At 42.7% G+C, this 21,057-nt stretch overlaps 2 protein-coding genes across 12 annotated transcripts in view; one reads left to right on the top strand and one right to left on the bottom strand.

Annotated features, from left to right (window-relative positions):
- Positions 1-373: 373 nt before the first annotated feature.
- On the bottom strand, positions 374-13,277 carry GIN1 (gypsy retrotransposon integrase 1). Of its 11 annotated transcripts, XM_075740841.1 has the most exons (10): positions 10,650-11,074; positions 9,931-9,997; positions 9,500-9,628; positions 8,717-8,862; positions 7,634-7,827; positions 6,237-6,542; positions 5,359-5,547; positions 5,095-5,262; positions 4,344-4,632; positions 374-1,318 (listed from the first exon to the last, which is right to left on the bottom strand). In XM_075740841.1, the coding sequence occupies exons 4-10, from the start codon at positions 8,853-8,855 to the stop codon at positions 1,020-1,022; spliced, it is 1,584 nt and encodes a 527-aa protein (XP_075596956.1). In that variant the 5' UTR covers positions 8,856-8,862; positions 9,500-9,628; positions 9,931-9,997; positions 10,650-11,074; the 3' UTR covers positions 374-1,019. The 11 variants fall into 11 exon arrangements, with proteins under 11 accessions (XP_075596956.1, XP_075596960.1, XP_075596957.1 ...); XM_075740845.1 differs by lacking the exons at positions 9,500-9,628; positions 10,650-11,074 and adding an exon at positions 13,115-13,277; XM_075740842.1 differs by lacking the exon at positions 9,500-9,628 and having other exon boundaries at positions 10,650-11,055.
- The window catches only part of PPIP5K2 (diphosphoinositol pentakisphosphate kinase 2), a 56,942-nt gene continuing 48,844 nt past the window's right edge, over positions 12,960-21,057 (top strand). Inside the window, exon 1 of the mRNA XM_075740839.1 lies at positions 12,960-13,128. The gene's annotated coding sequence lies outside the window, so the exon portion shown is untranslated. The remainder of the gene's footprint in view (positions 13,129-21,057) is intronic.

Here is a 21,057-nt window from a genome sequence, read left to right as displayed (position 1 = left end):
TTCATGTCTACCTCTATAAAAAAGAACTGACTTGCACCCATCAGTTTTCCATATGAAACAATTCCTGTTCAGCTGTCTTTGAAGTACAGCCTTCTCAGGAGGAAGTCCAGACCACTAAAAACTTACTCAAAGAATTCAGAGAATAAGTGACACCAGTGCTTCACCTTTCCCAGACCACTGTCTGTAGTCCCACTGGCTCTGGGAAGATGTAACCATATAGGAAACTAGATGTTTGTGAAGAAAGCACAAGTGAATGATGAATGCTCTTTGGATTTTGACACACCTGAGAAATTAAAATTGCTCACCCTAGCAGAATTTTGATAAGTGGGGAGCAGCTGAAGGCCTCACTGTTTCATATGTAGAACATTACATGTATTTGATTTTGGCAGCTTTACTGTTCTGTGAGATCTTAGAGAAACTGACTTTTACAGCTTTTAGAGTCTGCAGCTTCTCAGAAAGAATATGGAATCGTTTTATAAAAAGAAAAGGATTCTCTACAGTGAAAGCTGAATTTACAGCAGGTTGCTTAGATTATATTCATCCCACAGTATCTCTGCACATTAGGAGTCATCTACAGATTAATGAAAAGATCATTACAGTGAAACGATGCATTGTGTTCTGAGAGTATAAGAATAAGGTACGGCCATGCTGCCATTCTATACCACAAAACATGAAATTCAAATGCATGCTGAGAACATGTTCTTGTACTAGGTTGTGACTTTTGGTCACTGAGCGAATGCTTCTCAATGCCAACATAAATTAGCCACTGGACACCAACAGTGTTCTTAAATTCATACAGTAGTAGAGTATGTGCTTTTACTAGGTTTGCCTATGTTTTTGTTAATAGAGCAATTCCTTCTTAACAAAGGAATTGCCCATACAAATTAACCAGCGAACACCTGCACTACTCAAAGCAGCAAAGTAGATTTGGCTAAGGAATTTGGAGTTACTACTTTTTTTTCCAGTTTACCAGAGAAGTTCCAGACTGTTTAGCAATGAAACATAACATAAGAATATGCTTAAGTATCCTCTATCTTGGTCTGATCTGTCCAACAAGGTGAAGGCCATTCCTCTGGCTTTGCATTGCTTGATTCAATGCATTGATCTTCTGTCAGCTCCGACTGATGTTTACTATCTGTTGATTCTCGGTCTTTGCAGGCTGCAGGTGACATTTGCACAGCAGACATGACATCGCTTGTGTAGGCATTTATTCCCTCTTCAGCAACAGAGTCTTGTTGGTTTGGATTATAGGATCTTTCAGATAAGCCAATATAGTCATGGTCAACAACTACTGCACCTTGTAAAAAGTAATGGTTGTCTGTAAAAGAAAAGTAGCCATTAAATCAGATCTTTCTAGTTTACTAAAAACCATACTTAAAATGTTAGTGAGGTGCTAAGTTATTTTTCAAAACAATTTCTATCGCATGACAAAAATGTTTGAATGACAGCAGCCTGATAATGTGAACTTCCTAATTTCACTGAGCATCAAATGTTTGGCTAAATCTCATTACATCCACAAAATAATGCTTGCAGTGCTCCACATTAAGAGTTTTTCTTTGCTAGATTAATGACTAGCTTGATGTCTGCCATAGTCACCTACTGAACTAATACCTTCAATGAATGGACACGCAGATTCTTCCATTTTGTGCACGCACACAGAGAAATGTGGCTACTCCAAGCTCTTGTTGGGAAATCTAAATGCAAGACAACAGGCTTTTTTTAAGAAATGAAAAAAGAAATAAAACAGTTTTATAGAATTTAAAGATAATGGTCATTGCTATTGTATAGTACTATTGAGTTTTTCTTCTGATATATTGTTACAATGCTTGACCTTTCCAAATGAGTTCAAATAAAATGAAAACAGTCTGACCAGACAAATTAGAAATGTAACCATCAACATAGGATTAATAATTCTGTTTTGGAAGATAAGGTTAGGGCCTATCTTCTTGCTCACATGAGGACCCTAGTGTGAACTTAAGTGTTCTGTTAAACCAGAAGAGCTGTTCAACAGATAAATATCTCTACACAGGGGGCTACAAATTCCTTTGCAAGATGTAGGTCCAAAGAGGGAACCTTTTTGGGGCTACTGTGGATGTGAAACTACGCTTTTCTGGCCACATTTCTCAGACATGTCCTAAATCTGCCTATCTGAACTCCTGAATTGTTTGAGCACTGGACCTGGAGGCATTCTCAAGTTTAACATTTAGACCAAACTACACTCAACAAGAAAAAAGAACTGTTGCTTCAGACATATAAACATACGTGTGCATAAGGTGTCCTGGAACCTCTGCCTGGCTGTAAAGACAAATCAGGTAGCAAGCAACCCATGTACACCCAGACTGTGAATCTGTGATGCCTGTACCAATGGCATCACGAATGCACTGATTCAGGATTTATCTTTAGACCAAGAGTGTTACAAAAGGTTAAGAAAAAATACTTTGCTTCTGATTGCCCACTCTTACCTGTGAAAGATTTTTTAATCACACAAAAAATGAGCACCTCAGTTTCAGGCTTTGTCTTTTCTCTTTTAAATTCCTAAACTTACACATCTGAAGTGTGATACACACAAGATACACTTCAGAATCTTGGACCAGGGTAAGCAAAACATTTAATGAAACTTACAAAGTTGGTAGGCAAGGCCACAAATATCCTCACCTAAGATGCACTTTTTCCACATTTATTTCAGAGAACACTGCAAATGCTTTGTTGCCATCCAAGGTAATACAAAGGGACAGCCATCGGACTTACACCACAGCAGTAAGAATAATAAATAAGTTGCAGATTAAAAAAGTCCACCCTTGCTAATAAAAAGAAGTCCTTTGTAACAAAGACACATATGTTTCTTTATGGATGAAAAAGATGTCATTCACTGCCCAGTTTCTCTGCTCTTATCCAACTGAAATAATACTCTTTCCTGATTGCCATTAGGCTGTTTGATAAAGGCTAGCAACTACTGTGGCAAAGCCTGGTTTACCTCTCTACACAACGTAAATATGTCTGAATACGAGTCTATAATTTTAAGATTTATGACTATTCATAATCCACTGAATTTTTTGCTTGTGTCAGACAACTAATCTTTAGTCCCACTTCCTGGGAAAGGGAAGAAACTCTATGTTTACCTACTGCTTCTGCAGTATTAAATGGTAAAATTATTAGGCTCTGGTCCTACAAAGACAATTACATTCAACTTTTTATACTGTGATACAATTTACCAAAATCATTATAACAGCTGGAGATTATCTGCATGCTTGACACACATGTGACTTCCTCCTTATGGATCAGCAATTTAATAAAGGACTGGAAGCCACAGATTGACTGTCCAACAGTAAAAGTAGTGTCCTGGAGATGTGATGTGAAATTGGTATCTTGATTATGAAATCTGTAACTGACAACTGGCATACATATCAGCTTCTCACATGACATTCCAGAATTAGTTTCAACATTGCAAATCCTTCAGTTTTAAGAGGTGATGGAAGAAATTCCCATCTCAATGCAGTTTAAATACTTTGAAGAACCAAAGCGAAACCATGCCAGTAGGGTGGGAATTGATCTACTTTTCAAGAACCTTGAACCAAGGAAGCAGCTTGTTCTGTGACAGAAGTCTTCTAAACACTGAGTATTCATTTTCCTCAAAATGCCTGCAGTGATTCAAAGACAGCATCAACAGAAAAGAAACAGCTGCCACTGCTTGATTAACATAGCAGCATTGCAAAGCACACTCTGAATGTGTAAGAGCAAGAGTGGCAGTTGATTACCCAAGTCCTTGGGAATTTCTAGCAGTCCTACTGCAGGGCGTGAATTTTATTTGCTCTGGTAAGAGAAAAACATTTTTAAAATAAACTCTCCAAAAATCAGTTCTCTGTTGTAGTCTTTCTATTTTAAGGCTTTAGAGGACACATTTGTTGTTAAAAAAAGTCTAAACATGTACCACCTGCACTAGTCAGACTAAGCAAAAAAAAGAATTAGGTTTCCATTACAAAATAAATGTGAATCCTGTCAACATCAGAACAGAAACATAGTCAGAAAATGCTCTGTGAATATAGTTCAGCCTAATTATACTTCTAGCATATTTTCATCAAATACCACAAATTACAAGCAACTTTAATGGAAGTTATTTTCAAATATACTTTAAACACAATTCATTAGATCTGTTCCATGCTCCTTCGCATAGGTTTGAAGTCACTCACTGTTGTCCTTACTGAAAACTGCAATTATTACGTTATTACCCAGCGTTAGTTTAATTCACACCAGTGAATGAATGATACTTGTTCACTCTGATACCCCAACATCACAACACGACAGAAAAGTAAAAAAAAAAAAATAAATCTATGAAACACATATACCTTTTTCACGGGATCCTCTTACGTATGGCTTGAGGTGAGACATTTTGATGGGTCTTTTCAACCTGGATCCTGTGGTGTCTCTTAATATTGCACAGCCACTATCTGTGATATAATCTATAATACAAGGACCAACCCATTCCGATTGGAAACGACCATCTTTCCACCAGTTTTTTCTTTGCCTGAGGACTTCATGACCAACTTTAAGTCGAAGGGTATTTAATTCTTTTGGCTTCCTTTTGGCAGTGATTTTGTTTCTGATTTTTTGTTCATCCGAAGTGTTTTTCTCTACCTGAAGAAAGATATGTATGAATTACATTTTGTTTTTCCAAAAGTAACCATGTATTTTCATAACATTGGTTAATAATGCAAAAATGTAACATTAAGTTGTTTTGTACGCATGTAATACATAATATGTAGAGCTGGAAAGTTCTGGAGAAATTGATTTTATCTTCATAAATCAATAGTCTATAGGCAATGGTTTTCAGCTTCCATAGATATGCAGCCCTCTAAGTCAGATATGAATCTCTTGGCAATAGGTCTCTTAAGGTTACTCCCTCCAAATACATATGAGAATAGGTACACTGGAATCTAGAAATCACAGGCAAGGGAAAAAACAAACCAAAAACCCTCAAACAAAAAAAAAAGACACACATTGCTTTAAAAGGTTACTTATACTTTACACCTCAAGACTTTCCATCTTTTTTTATTTTCAGTTTTCTTTACTAGTAAAATTTGAAAATATAACACTTACCCGGCAATCGGAGATGTTCTCTTCTTCCAGTGCTTGACTGGCTTTTTTAGTTGCTTCAAGTATTTTGGCAAATATACTGTGTTCTCCTTCCATACATATATTCATTGGCTCAACAACATGTGGGTTACGATTAAACATCTGGAAATACGGGGTGTTTTGATCTGGCTCCTGTTTAAATGGAGAGCAAAAAGCAAGCAATTTTAGCATACAGCTTTGTAGGTATTTTGGGGGACTTCAGTCAAAAGAGGAAGAACCTTCACATACCAAATTTGTCAAATTGAAAGCATAGGCAATAGCAGACAAATGTTCATCCCAATCATTTGGATGGTCAATACAGTATTTGTTAAGAAAAGCTTTGATTGTCTTGCATGTTCTTTCATTTACATCATCTGTCTGAGGATAAGACAATACAATTTGTTTCATTCCAAACAGTGCAAACAGTTCTTCATTTATCTTCAAAAGAAAAAGAACACAATTACTGAAGGTTTCCCTCCTCTGTATCACAGTTCAAGTAAACTAACTCAGTAGTTTTTCCATTCCTTTTATTGGTATGATGGTGACTGAACAAAAGTCTTACACACATATACCCACCAAACAGTCCAGGGTTGAGTGAGAGAGCTAAAGGAATCAGTATGGCTAAAGGAATCAGAGCCAGTAATTGATGGTTTCTAAACATGTTTCTGCCACTAACTCAAATTTGTCATTTCCTCCATATCATAATGTCATGATTTCATCATCTGTGAGAGGATCAAAGTGTGGTAAGTTCTTCATAATCATTACAGGCCAATGTCAAAAATACCCTTACCTATCTGCTATACTGGACAATACAAATGAATGAAATGCAGCATGCTGGAGTGTGAAAGTTTGTGCCAGTTCAACTGAGTGACAAAACCAGGAAATCATTTTGCTTTGTTCTTTATGCAAAGAATAAAATCCTGGGAAACAATACCATATTACAATTGCAAATATTTGTTTTGTCATTTTCTGTATTTGCTAACTTCTTTTATTCTTCTTTCTTTTTAATTAAAGATTTACGGTCTTTTTCAAGAATGGTCTAAAATTCAGATTTAATACAGGGGAAATTTTTTTTTTCTTGGGGGAGGGGGAAAAAAAAAAAAGAAACCAGCCACATAAAGACTTACCTGATGAACAAGGTCCTTCCCTAGATCAATAGGCATTTTTTGAGGTGGCCCATATAAGAAAAACACATTTATGACAGCCTTAGCAATTTCGGCTGCTGAAGTGTCATGCAGTGGCAAGATAACAGCCCATCTTGTAAACAAATCTGTCATAATTATGATATACTTGTGGCTTCTCTTGGTAACATTAAGAGGTCCCATTAGGTCTACAGTGACTGCTGTCCACGGGTCCTCTGCTTTGATAGGGTGTGGTTTGGGTGCTGTGGCGGTTGTATTCTTTGCCACTTGGCAGTGCCGGCAAGCATAAACCTAATGCAAAAATCAGGGAAGATGCTATCAATAAAAAGCGATGGTAAGGTTTAAGACCATCAGCAGGATTATAAATCTCTACTATTCCTCCGTAAGTTAGGTCAGATCAGGCAATGGAAACCAAATTAATTTTATCATCTTTCTTACCATTTTGTAGTCTTAGATTTTTCAGCCCCAGCATAAAAACAAAACAAAATCAAACAACAGTAAAGACCAGGATAAGGACACTTGCAGGAATTCATAGTTGAACCCTCCTCATGCTGAAAGCACTGTGCTCTTTCAAGTCCACAGTATAAATTTTAATACCCATTACCATCTGTAAATACTAAAGCATGAAGCTGCTGGGATTAAAAGAAGGTCCCAATCGTTCCCCTTTTGGTTCTATTGTGTATGCTGTGGCTGAAAACCACTGGCAGTATACATAATCTTCCAGGCGTAACATAGATCAGCTTTATCTACAGGACAGAACCCCTCTGTCCAAGTCTGAATGGAAAGTAAAGACTCACTTTCAGTTCATGTTACAGTTGCACACGAACACAAAGTATTCAGGTGATAGAGCAAGCTGATTGCCACAGTAATTTGGCATAAAGGGCATTTACATCCAGTTTCCTCAAGGATCATATTCTGCCTGGGGATAATGACCATGTATCTTTGGGCAAAGGAGAAGGAACTTTCCCAAGCAGTGATTTGTTTAACTACTTCCTGAATACCCTAATTGTAAGGCGTCATTTTCATATTCCTATCTGCCAGCAGCCACTCTGGCCACATCTGCTTGGGATGGTACACTGCATCCTAACAAAGATACGCAAGAGTCCTTGCAAGAGAAATCCATCTCAAAGACCAGATGTGCCCTGCATACTTAAAGGTATGGCTCCCTACCACTGCATAGCATACAACAATACACAAGCCACAAGTCAGTAGTCAAAGAAAAAAGGAAACACTATGCTTTGGCAAGTGTTGACCATTTAAAGTTTGATTCTAAGCTTATGTTTCTTCATCGTGAAGCAGTGCTTGCTGTATTAAAGTCATATGATTACAAAATGCTTATAACAGACTACATTAAAAAAACTCCTGTAGCTATGAAGCCATACCCACTGCTTGACGTCATTTGTTACAGAGGTCCAGTAGTAATTAGATTCCACTAAAGTCAGTGTCCTTGATATGCCATGATGAGTGCCAGCAGAATTTTCATGGCATTTCTCAAGCACCTTTCTCTTCTCTTCATCTGAAACAATTACCAGGCGCATTTGTTTTCTGTCTTTTCCAACATAGAACAATTTATTTTCTGAAAGAAGAAAAGTACCAGCAAATTATATGGAAGTGCTTTGTTTCTCTTTTAGTTTACTGAACTACTGGGCATGATTCAGTACAGAATTTATTAAATAAACTTCATTTCACTTCTGTGTCAACATAGCTTTTTGTTTACAAATACTTTATTTCCTCCAAAGAGCCAATTGTTCACCTATGTTTATTAATCTGGACATGAGGTGTTAGAAGACCAAGTCAGAATGCAAACAACGCTCCTACAGGAAGTCTGACTATAACATGATCTAATGCCAGGGGTGGTAAGGGGAGGTAGGATGTGTTAGGAGATTTATTGTCTGCCTGCCAGCAACCTGACTTTGTGATTCACAGATTTAACTCCTCCCTGCCTTCTCTCTACATAGACTTGGCAGATTTGATGGGATTGAGAGAGCACAGCAGACTACAAAGAATCAGGTACTTCCTTGCAGGGATGCAGTAAAGCTGGGAAGGACCAGGAGGCTCCAAGGTGACAGATGGCAAAGCCACCCTTGCACTTCTGCCCAGACACACACAGTGTGCTCCAGACCAGAACAAGCACTCCTTGTCTACTGATGCAGATCTGTATCTCCCTTTCTGTAGTCCTGTGAATTACAGATTGCAACAGCTACGCTATCTCCCTAGTATCTAGAACAAGGTTGGGCTTTTAGATAGATATTTAAATCCCTCCTGGAAAAGACAAAAGCAGATTGAGTTTCTGTTTCTGTAAACATCCTGTTACATATTAGTAAGGGTTAAACAGAGTGTTTCATAGAGAACATATATTAAAATCACAGTATGCTGCACAGCAAGATCCCACTTTTTTTTTTTCTGCATTAGCAAATCTTCACCTTAAAATCTATTTTCAGCATAGTTTGAGACAATATTTTTACCTTTGAAAACAAATTTTTTGGCTGCTCTCCTGATTCCGCTTCTTTCGCTTGATAGCGTTGTGGGATGATACTCTCCTGTTCGCTTGTAGTATGCGATCTGCTTCAGGTGGAGCCCACCATTTTTTCCACTACGGACCATTGCTAACCTGAACAAAATGCACAGTATTTGTTATATCGAGCAACTGTCAGAGGAGCACATCTTCAGTTTTTACTGGTTTCTTTGTAGTTCAGAGATATCATGACAATGGAGCATCTGGGAAGACATTACACCACCCACAGCACTCTTCTCAATATCCCCATGCTACCATCTTAAGCAATAAGGAACACTGCTTGACACAGTCCTTTTGTTCAATGCAAAGTTGTTTTTGTCAACCTTAAAACTTCCAAACAATGGAGACTTCCACTATATTAATTGGATGGGGGTGGGGAAATAAGACCCAACAGAAAGAAATTGCTTTCCTCATTCCTAAACATTTGGAGAGCACTCAAGTGCAGGTGTGCTAAAGATCAGATGTGTCCAGAGACCCACCTCAGTCACAGAAAAACCAAACCACAGACAAATAAGAAAAAACAACTCCCCAGACATAAACTTATTTTTTCACTAATTCATCTCACAATTAGATTCTGAAGTCCCAAACCAGACTGCACGTATAAAGTAACAATTCATTACCTGACACGGGCTGAATTCTCTGATCACATTAATAAACTAAAGTTTCATTAGTAAAATGTGTCATTGGTACAGGAAAAACTTAGGTCTAGCAAGAATAGCGTCAAAATATTTACCAATTAATGACAAGCAGAAATATTCATGCAGGCTCTATGTGATTTCAGTGATTATTTTTTCCCCAAAATTTGTCCCAGCAGCAATGAAGATGTAGATGAACAGCAGTCTGATCCTGCTTTAACTGATGCCTACAAGAGCAGGACCATTATGCTGTGTCACAATTTCTTAATGAATGGTGGTTATCCACAGCATTAAGCAAATTTCTTCTTATCTTGCCAGTGTCCCAAGACTAGACAATGGGAAAACACATAGCCTGCCAGAAAGAGCAGATATGGCAGACAAACTGATTACTAAGTTGCAGATAATTATGGGAAAGAGACAGTATCCAGTCACTCTGGAATTCATGTTATCTCATTATATATTGATGCTATTTGAAAGCCAAATGTATAAGTCAGGATGTTTATTTTTCAATTTATAGATTCTCACCTACCTTAACTACACTGGGGGTGGGAAGGAGGTAAAGAGCTCTACAGAGTCATTATGCCTGCTTTTATTTTCTGGGAGAAATGGAGGAAATAAAGTGCTGTATGTTATTCATAGAATATCATATTCTACATACACAGCTGGGCTAAACACTGCTGTGTTCCAGGAATTTCACATTCAAACAGTGACAAGACCTTTGCCCCACTGAATACTTCATTTTGCACAACCTAGGCCTGGCTTTCAAAAACAGCCAAGTCTTTCGTCATAAAACATTAGTGTTTTAAAGTAAAATTCTCATACTCGAGAGAACTAGTACACAAACTTGTCATCACTACAACCCTGTCTGCGAGGAGAGAAGGCATTTCAGAACAGGGAAGGAGTGGAGCCAGAACAGAGTACCATTTCTAGTGATCTTGGCTGGCACACTAATTTCTTATAAATTTGTAGCTAATAGCACAAGCAAAAACAACTCACTCGGTAAACTGGATAACTAATAGCAGAAAGGAAGGTGAGGCTACCACGATAATATTAGTGTTCCTGTTGTTTTAAAGTTGCTTCACAGAAGCATTTCTGATAGTAAAAGAGTACTGGCGAAGAACAATTTAAATATCCTATCTGCCAGGGCCATGCATTTGACCTGCACTCAGGGCTCTCCTAAAGGCTAGTCCTGCAGTTACCCAAGCATGGCTGTAAGTCAAAACTAAACAGGTATGATTTATCACTCACCCATTGGGATGATGGACCATTTTGGCTTGACACAGATTTTCACATATGGCAAGAAAAGATGTTCCAGAAGAACAACCTTTATTCTTTCAGTACCTTTTGCTCATTAAACTCTTCCCTGAAACAATGAATATTCTTCATGTAGTACACGATGATTGGTTCTAACAAAATGAGGCAATAAGATACACCTGAGCAGGACCAGAGCTTATACTACAGCTAAACAGAATTCTATCTTCATTCCTGCAGTGGCTGTTTCTATTATAAAAGTCTGGAAGACTGTACCTAAGCCAATAAAGAATGCATTATGTAGTATCCATATACATTTAATGTATTTAGTAGGATCCTCATCCAGTGAATTCTAGTGTCAATAGTCCTACGAGGACATCAAATGAGGTTCCTTCCTGGATATCTACCCCATTTGGTCCAATCTTTAAAAAGAACAAAAAGAAAGCAAAAAAGAAAAAAAAATGCAATCTTCAGTTTTGTTATTTCAATTAAACCATATTACTTCAGATAATTCACATGCTATTTCTATCAATACTTGTAATGCATCTGGTAGCCTGTAAAAAAAAAAAAAATCAAACACTTTTACAACAGTAATCAATTCTTAATACCTCTGAAGATGGAAAAGAATACACTGCTTTACAGTCAAGGAAAGTATTTCAGCAAAGAGAATAAAACTTCCATATATCCAGGGCTCTTTCTGCTTTAGTGTCTTAGTCAGAAGAGTCATACCTGCTAACACATTTTAAAATAGCATAACTGCTATTTTGCTTTTTAATGCCCATTTCTCTCCCCTCTCCCCCCAATCACAATCCTAACTGCAAAACTGTTTTTTCAGTCCAGCTTTTGAGTACTGTATCTATAATTCCTACTAGAAAGAGGAATTCTTCGTGGAGCCTTGAACACATCTTTTCAAACCAAAGTGCTTCCAGGAACCTGCAAAGATGACAGACAACACTCACCTACATCCCACCCTGCCTTTTGCAAGCCTGAGCCAATTTTGACATAGATCTCTGCCATTTCAGAACATTCTCATTTCTTAGGTATCTCCACCTTCAAGCTTGACATCACCTAACAGGCCACTGGCACCATTAGGCCACACAGAAGCCTTGGTCAGTATGGAAGCTACACTGCAGATTAAAACAGTGCTGCCTTGGAAGTGCAGGTAAGTAAATTAAACCACTGCCCTAAACCCTGCACCTAGGGAAGAACAACTCCAGACACCAGTACAGGTTAGGGGTTGGCCTGCTGCAAAGCAACTCTGCAGAGAAGGACCAGGGAGTCCTGGTGGACAACAAGTTAAGTATGAGCAAGCCATGTGTCCTCATGGCCAGGGCCAATGGTGTCCTGGGGTGCATTAAGAAGAACATGGCCAGCAGGTCAAGGGAGGTTATCCTCCCTCTCTGCTATGGTGAGGCCACATCTGGAATACTGTGTCCAGTTCTGGGCCCCCCAGTTCAAGAAAGACAAGGAACTACTGGAGAGAGTCCAGCAGAGGGCTACAAAGACAATTAGGGGACTGGAGAATCTCTCATATGAGGAAAAGCTGGGAGAGCTGGGCCTGTTTAGCCTGGAGAAGACTGACAGGGGATGTCATCAATGCTTTGATATCTAAATATCTAAAGGATGGATGTCAAGAGGAAGGGGCCAGACTTCTCAATGGTGCCCAGTGACAGGACAAGGGGCAACAGACACAAACTGGAACACAGGAAGTTCCATCTGAATGTGATAAAAAATTTCTTTGCAGGTGACAGAGCCCTTGAACAGGCTGCCCAGAGAGGTTGTGGAGTCCCCTTCTCTGGAGATACTCAAAACCTGCTTGGATGCAACCCTTTGCTGCCTGCTCTAGGTGATCCTGCTTTAACAGGGGGATTGGACTAGATCTGCAGAGGTCCCTTCCAACCCCTACCAACCTATGAATCCGATTGCCACTTCATAAATACCCCTTATTTACTACAACCATCACACAAGGACAGCAGAGGTGAGCAGGCATAGCCCTCACAGGACAGGCAGAGGGCTGGGCCAATGACACAGAGAGGATAGGTACACTGAACTGAGGATTTATTGCCCATGGTAGCGTCAGCCGTGCCTTCCAGAAGCGCTTCCTCCAGGGGAGGAGGCTCGCTCGCTCTCAGCGTCCTCCGGTACGAGGACGCCACAGCGCCAAGGCCGCGCCCATGTCCTGTTCCCGCCCGCCGCCAAGACTACAGCCCCCAATAGGCAACGCGCAGGCCCAAGGCGGCCGACAGCAAGACCGCCACAACAGGGTACGCTGGGTGCGGTAGTCCCAAGTCGGCACTAACCGGCGCGGCAAACCTCGCGCATGCGGGAAGCGACGTCGACGCGATCTTTTTCCTTTCCCCCCTCATCCCCGACGTCGATCCCCACCCCCTCCTCGCGGCTCCGCAGCGAGATCGTTGGCACGTCGGGTACCGCGGAGAGCCGCCGAGCCCTTGGGCACGCACCTACTTCAGCAGAGGTATCAGTACGACCCGTCCCGGGGCCGCAGGCCACTGACTTAACCTCTTCCCGGCTAACTAACTGGAACGGCGGCCCTTGCGGCCCGAGACTTATGTGGCGCCCCCGGAAGTGGCGGCAGGGTGGGGGCGGGCCGCGGCGGGGAGGCGGGGCGGGCCGAGCCGCGCGGCGGGAGGGGGGGTGGTGGTGTCGGCGGCGCCTCCTCAATGGGACGCGGGGGGGCAGGCGGCGCCACCACGCGCAGGTGAGGCAGGTTCTTCCCGGTGCCGCGGGACCCCCTCCTTCCTCTCCCTCCCGCCATGCCCTAGCCGGCCCGGGGCGTGCGGAGGATGCCGGCTGGATCGACCCCGCCGGCAGCGCGCCCCTTTTTAGACGGGAGGCGGTGGATTGCGGCGGGGCGGGTTGCGCCCCGCCCCCCCCCACCCCCCGGGTGCGGCCTGGGGACCGGCGGCGGTTGCCGCTGTCCCGCGTGCCTGGCCTTCCCGCCTTGCGCCCGCATGAGGAGCAGGCGCACGTTCCCGCCTCGGTGGGGCAGCTCCCCTGATAGCGGGCGGGGGGCGGCGCCCGGGCCCATCCGCGCCGCGGGCTGTCGCCTCGGCTTCCCCGGGCGGTGGCGGCGCCGCAGGGCTCGGCGCATCGGCCGCGGCGGAGGGGCGGCAGCCGTGGTGCCTGCGGCGGGCGCGGCCCTGGCCGGCTTCGCAGCGAGCGGGAGGTCCTATGAGAAGCGGAGTCGCGTCAGCTGGCAGCTTACTCCTGTGATGCGAGTCGGTTGGCCGGATGCGGTCACAGTGCCTGATGACAGGATGGTCAAAGCCCTTCCAGTTCTCTTTGTCTTTCGCGCAGACCTAAAACGTGTTGTTCAGTTAGCTGCGGTCATTAGTAAAACATGGTGGGCATGGCCAACAAGCACATTTAGCTTTTTACCTCATTTTGTGGTATATTCTCTTCTCGTAAATAGTTTTAGTGCAATGGCAGTGACCTGAGTTTGCAGCATGCTGTGCTTTCAGAAAGGCAGGTAGAGCTTTTTAGTTCAAAGAAGTACATGGGGTGAATGGCAGTGTTCCTAAACGGGGGGGGAGGGAGGAGCTGCAGGGAGAGGGAGGTGTACATAGGGGAGATAGGACATTTCTTAAACCACTGGATTTGGGGCACTGTTAAAATCCCAAAACCTGATGATAAATTCAGTGTAAAATTACTTGAGGTAAAGGAGATTGCTCTCTACATTGTAATCAACATAGGAAAGAAAATCAGCAGCAAGTCCCAGAGCTGAGAATCAGTTACACATAGTAATGAGCAAATGTCCTGTCTGGAGATGAGATGGAAGAGATGTATAGATAGACTGGCCTGTGTAACATTTCTCTTTATTTTAGTGGTGTTTTCCTGAACGTAGGGACTTTACTGTGTATTGGTAAGCTCTGAATACACTGTTTTTCTGGCACGTTTATTGTTGCCCTGTAGCAGTTGGTTTTGTAGTTAGCTGCTCTCCTCACATAAGCAGGAGCAGTGGAGGAGATCAGTATCACAACCACAGTGAAATAAGTGCTTTTCTTTCTCATCCAAACCATTTAGGGCTTAGTGCCCTAAGCTGAAAAGCTGCAGTTGTATGTTACAGTATTTCTGCATTATTGCATCTTTCTTGTAAGTGTTGTTCCCCTTCATCCATTTAAGCAGCTGCATTTCCATCTTCCGTGCATCCCTTCTGCATAATTTTTTTTCTCTAGTAGCAAGCTAAACTTTTTTTTTTTTTTTTTTGCCTGGGGTATCAAAATCCCATAGAATCTTCCTTTCTTTTGGTGAAAACGTGCGTGATTGTAATGATGAGAGGCAGCTAAACCTATGACTTTCAACAAGTTTTGATTCAACCAATAGCAAAACTATTCTTGCTGTATAGAACTGTTTTTGGCATAAGGATTTGACTGTTGTAATATTCCTCTTTTATGGTTCAATATGTGAGAAATAAGCATTTTTATACCACTTGACTTGCTTGGGTTGGCTGATTGTTTCTGTGGAACAGAGTTTCATCCTTCTGGTAGCTGTGGTTAGAACAGATCAGGCCTCCAGATGCTGAGCCTAATGAACTTTGGTACAGAATTTTTTGCAAAGCTTTCTCATCTTTGCAAAAACTTTCTCATATCTATGAAGTTGAAGTAACAAGTTGTTTGTGAGAAGCTGTTTTGACATCTTTGAATGGGATCTCTAAAAGTTCAGAAGCCAGCCTTTCTTGAAACACTCAAGCTTGCCACAGATATAAATGTCTTTGTGTGATGTGTTTGATTTAGAAAGGAACTTGGAGGTTAATGAATGTGAAGGTTATCTGTTCTGTGGCTGTGCAGGAGACACTTGTAGTGCATGCCAGATGTCACTTCGTGGTAGTGTTTGCCAGTCTAAAAAAATACTGCTTTTCTGTCTTGAAGGGAAGACAGTGATCTTTACCAGACAGGTTTTTTAAGACTTTTAAAGCTGTTCTGACACTTCTGTTGAAGGATGGTAATGGTTCATTTTGCAGTTCGTAACTGCTAAAGAGTTGAAAGATGCCCAGTGATAGTACAGTGTCTGGGGCTGAAACTCAGAGTTTTAGCAGATGTCATTATGTATGTTGAAAAGTCACATTTCTGCTGGTGAAATATTGGGGAGAAATAAGTTCTGTGAACAAAGAATTTGATAAGGGAAAGATTAAGATACTTGCAGTGAAAATTTATTTCACTTTAAGTTTGGTAATTCTAAATGACTGGAAATATTTTGCTTAACTAACTAGAAAAGAAAGCGAACATGGGGAAATCAGCCAGGTAATTCCTATTTGAAAACTGTAACAGCTGTGCTTTAAGAATAGAAACCTCATATTCATCAACAACCTAAAAGGCATGTCTGTCTTCGCTGCAAAGCTGGGTTCTTAACAGAATCCTTGTTCACGTGGCATAGTACAACTCTTAAGTTTTTTGTCCCCGGGCTAAGCTACTGTAATATGGAGGGTCAGATTGAAATCTTACTTTAGGCACAAATATTTAGGTGGCACAGTTGTTGGAAAATAATTCAGGTCGCCAGGAGAAGATTTAGGCATTGCAGTTAGTTGGCTAGCCTAGCTCTATAGCATTTCAAGAAATATTAGTGCCCTTGTAAGTAACACTGACAAGAGTTGTTTCCAGTAGGAAGTGCCAGCAAGGTGGGTATTTCTGGATTTCTATTGCTTGAGAGTGTAGGTGTCTCATGGATAAGATTTTCTGCATTATGTACCTGCCTTCTGCTTGGAATCCAAAGCAGCGAACCCTCTCCTGTAAAAAGAAACCCAGTGGCCACCTTAAAGAAAACTAGTGTTCTGTGGGGAAAGTGAAATTGAATTATGGTAGCCTAATGGTTAGAACAGCTGAATGGAACAGGACAAATATTGTTTCTGTTCCCTCCTGTCTCAGTGGTTTCAGGTGCTTGTTTTCTGTTTATCAGAAAAATGTCCTAACCACCAAGCTGAAAAAAGTGTGGGTAAAAGCACCTGTATGCATACTTTACTGCTGAAGATGGAGTGCAAGTAATAGTTTTTTGCCCAGGAAACACATTTGGAGCACTGTGTTGGGTTGACCTTTACTGGCCACGAGATGCCTACCAAGCCATTCTATCACTCATCTTCCATCAACAAGGCAGGGGGGGAAAACATGACAAAAAGCTTGTCGGTCAAGATAAAGACAAGGAGATCACTCACCAACTACCGTCACGGGCAAAACAGGCTCAATTTGGGGAAAGTAATTTAATTTATTACCCATTAAACAGAGTAGGATAATGAGAAATCAGAAAAAAATCTGCAAACACCTTCCCCCTCATCCCTCCTTTCTTCCCAGACTCAACTTCACTTCTAACTCTTCTACATCATCCCCCCAAGCCATACAGGGGGATGAAGAATGGGGATGCTGGTCAGTTCATAATGCTTTGTCTCTGGTGCTCTTTCCTCCCTCATGCTCTTCCCCTGCTCCAGTGTGGGGTTCCTCCCACAGGAAACAGTCCTTCATGAACTACTCCAACATGGGTCCTTCCCACAGACTTCAGTTCTTTAAAAACCAGAAGATTTCAGTTGGAAGAGACCTACAACAGCCATCTAGTCCAACTGCCTGACCACTTCAGGGCTGACCAAAAGTTAAAGCATGTTATTAAGGGCATTGTCCAAATGCCTCTTAAACACTGACAGGCTTGGGTGTCATGGTTTAGCCCCAGCTGGCAGCTGAACACCATGCCCTGATGGGGTGGGGAAGAGAATAGGAAGAAAAAGGTAAAATTTGTGCATTGGGATGAGGACAGTTTACTGGGACAGCAAAGAGAGACTAAAGTAACAACAGTACTTGTAAAAGAATATACAAAGCAGGTGGTATACAGCATTCCCCCCACAGCATTTTCTTAACAGTATTCTCCTGGAGAAACTGGCTGCTCATGGCTTCGATGGGTGTATACTTCTCTGGGTAAAGAACTGGCCGGATGGCCAGGCCCAAAGAATTGTGGTGAACGGAGTTAAATCCAGTTGGTGGCCCGTCACAAGTGGTGTTTCCCAGGACTCGTACTGGGACCGGTTCTCTTTAATATCTTTATCAATGATCTGGACGAGGGGATCAAGTGCACCCTCAGTCAGTTAGCAGATGACACCAACTTGTGTAGGAGTGTTGATCTGCTTGAGGGTTGGAAAGCTCTATAGAGGAATCTGGACAGGCTGGATCGATGGGCCGAGGCCAACTGTATGACATTCAACAACGCCAAGTGCCAGGTCCTGCACTTGGGTCACAACAACCCCATGCAATGCTCGATGGGCTTTGGCAGGAGTGGCTGGAAAGCTGCCTGGCAGAAAAGGACCTGGGGGTGTTGGTCAATAGCTGGCTGAGTATGAGCCGGCAGTGTGCCCAGGTGGCCAAGAAGGCCAATAGCATCTTGGCTTCTATCAGAAACAGTGTGGCCAGCACATGGTCAGTGGTTGTCTCCCTGTACTCAGCACTGGTGAGGCTGCACCTCGAGTCCTGTGTTCAGTTTTGGGCCCCTCACTACAAGAAGGACATTGAGGTGCTGGAGTGTGTCCAAGGAAGGGCAACAGAGCTGGTGAAGAGTCTAGAAAACAAGTCTTATCAGAAGCAGTTGAGGGAATTGGGGTTGCGTAGTCTGGAGAAAAGGAGGCTGAAGGGAGACCTTATTGCTCTTTACAACTACCTGAAAGGAGGTTGTATCAAAGTGGTTTTTGGTCTCTTCTCCCAAGTAACAGGTGATAGGACAAGAGGAAAAGGCCTCAAGTTGTGCCAGGGGAGGTTTAGACTGGATGTTAGAAAAAAATTTCTTCACTGAAAGGGTTGTCAATCATTGGAACAGGCTGCCCAGGGAAGTGATTGAGTCACCATCCCTGGAGTTATTTAAAAGATGTGTAGATGTTGTGCTTGGGGACATGGTTTAGTGGTGAAGTTGGCAGTGTTAGGTTAATGATTGGACAGGATGATCTTACAGGTCTTTTCTGACCAAAATGATTCTATGATTCTATGATACACAATGCATTTTGCTTACTGACTGGAACCCGCTGCCCAGCCCTCCAAGCAGTGCCCTCCTCCTGGGCCAGCTTCCCCCTTATACACTGAGCACGATGTCATATGGTACGGAATATCCCTTTGGCTAGTTTGGGTCACCTGTCCTGGCTTCTTGTAAAAATTAACTATCCCAGTCAAAAACTAGGACAATGGGATATTGACCACCTCTCTAGGAAGCCTGTTCCAGTGTTTGACCACCCTCTCTGTAAAGAAATGTACAGGAGAGACATTGAGCTGTTGGAGCGAGTCCAGAGGAGGGCCACAAAGCTGATCAGAGGGATAGAGCACCTCTCCTGTGAGGACAGGCTGAGAGAGTTGGGGTTGTTCAGCCTGGAAAAAAGGTGGCTCTGGGGAGATCTAATTGCAGCTTACCAGTTTCTGAAGGGAGCCTGCAGGAAAGATGGTGAGGGACTGTTTATCAGGGAGTGTAGTGACAGAACAAGGGGTAATGGGTTCAAGCTGAAGGAGGGTCGATTTAGATGAGATGTTAGAAAGAAATTCTTTACTGTTAGAGTGGTGAGGCACTGGAACAGGTTGCCCAGAGAGGTTGTGGATGCCCCATCCCTGGAATTCTTTAAGAGCAGGTTGGATGAGGCTTTGGGCAAAGTGGTCTAGTGGAGGGTGTCCCTGCCCATGGCAGGGGGCTTGGAACTAGATGATCTTTAAGGTCCTTTCCAACCCAAACCATTCTACGATTCTATGAAATGATTCCTAACGTCAAGTCTGAACCCCCCTCCCCTTTCAACCATTCCTTATCACTGGATGCCAGGAGATCAGCATCTCCCTCTCCACTACCCAGGTCACAAGAACGGGAATCTTGCGTGATACCACTACAAGCGGTTCTTCATGAGCTGCTCCAGCATGGGCCCTTTCCACAGGGTGCAGTCCTTCAGGAACAGACTGCTCCATCCTGGGTCCCCCACGGGGTCACAGGTTCTGCCAGAAAACCTGCTCCTGTATGGGGTCCTCACCATAGGCTGCAGCTCCTATCAGGAGCTCCAGCAAAGGCTCTATGCAATCTGCTGCTTCCTTCAGTGTATATCCACCTGCTCTAGCATGGTGTCCTCTACAGGCTGCAGGGTGGCTATCTGCTGCAAGGGGACAACCTGCTTCACCGTGGTCTTGTCCACGGGCTGCTGGGTAGTCTCTACTCCCACACCTCCTCTCCCACCTTCTTCACAGACCTTGGTGTCTGAACAGCTGTTTCACATATTCTCACTCTTCTCTCCCAGCATCTATGCAGTATTTTTTACACTTTCTTAAATATCTGAGCTGATGGGCTCAGGTTTGGGCAGCAGCAGATCTGTCTTAGAGCTGGCTGAAACTGGCTCTGTCTGACATGGGGGCAGCTTCTGGTGTCTTAGAGAAGCCACCCCTGCAGCCTCCCTGCTACCAAAGCCTTGTTACATAAATACAGTACAAGCACTTACCTGGCAAGGAAGACTCACAGCTCTTCTTCATTCTTCAGAATGTTTCTTCAGGTCTCAGTAGAGCAAAACTGAAAGGTGAGTAAGCTGTTTTGGAATGGTTGCAGTGTTCCTGCAAACAGAAAGAACTTAGCTGATTCACAGCTGTCATTTAGCATAGCTTATGACTCTTCATCTGACAGTGTGAGAGCTGTGCTTGGCTTGTAGGCACAAACAAGTGGCTGGCTAAAAGCAACAAACAAAGGCTACTCTTCATCTTCTTTTTTGGGAGGTTCTTGTTAAGTCATCACTTCCTGAAAGATTTTGGAGACTGCCTTACCCCATTGCCTGTAATGGAGGAGATTGAGACTAGCAGGTAGAGCTAGTAGTGGTGACGCATTGGGAGAGTCTGGGAGGAGAGTGAGTGGGTTGCAACCTCCTGGTTGGAGCGGATAAAGTCAGCTGCTTTTGAATGTAGTAGTGGGAGAGAGAAGGGTTGTTTTTATTTTATTGAATCCCTGTGTGGGTGCTTACTACTTTTTGCCCATGCCACTCTGCCTGCTAGTGGAGAGGGGAATGTGCAGTGGTCTGCCCTGCTGCCTTCTGATCCTTTGGAGATTCCCCATCTTGATATGTGGGAGGAGACCAGACTACATCTTTCATCTGATTTCCTGTGAAAATACTTACAGAATGAAAAAGAAACTTTGGAAAAGCTTGAATTAATGTGTACGTTACTTATAATAGGGGAAGATGTCAGCATATTGTGAAATCTAGAGTTTGATTGTAGCAGGTGACTTAGTTCCTGCAATGCTGCGTAGTGTAGCCTCTATAATTGCATCTTTTTCCTTTGCTACCTTTTTTAGCCTATTAGTCTGTTTTGGTGTACATCAGCACAATTTCTTGCCTCATGTTGCTGAGCAGAGCTGAATTACAGAAGATGGTGATAAACTTCTTAAGGCTGTTGTCGAAGTTTGTGTTTGATGAGGA

This window comes from Balearica regulorum, chromosome Z (genome assembly GCF_011004875.1).
Source record: "Balearica regulorum gibbericeps isolate bBalReg1 chromosome Z, bBalReg1.pri, whole genome shotgun sequence".
Lineage (NCBI taxonomy): Eukaryota > Metazoa > Chordata > Aves > Gruiformes > Gruidae > Balearica > Balearica regulorum.
This window is presented reverse-complemented; position numbering and strand designations above follow the sequence as displayed.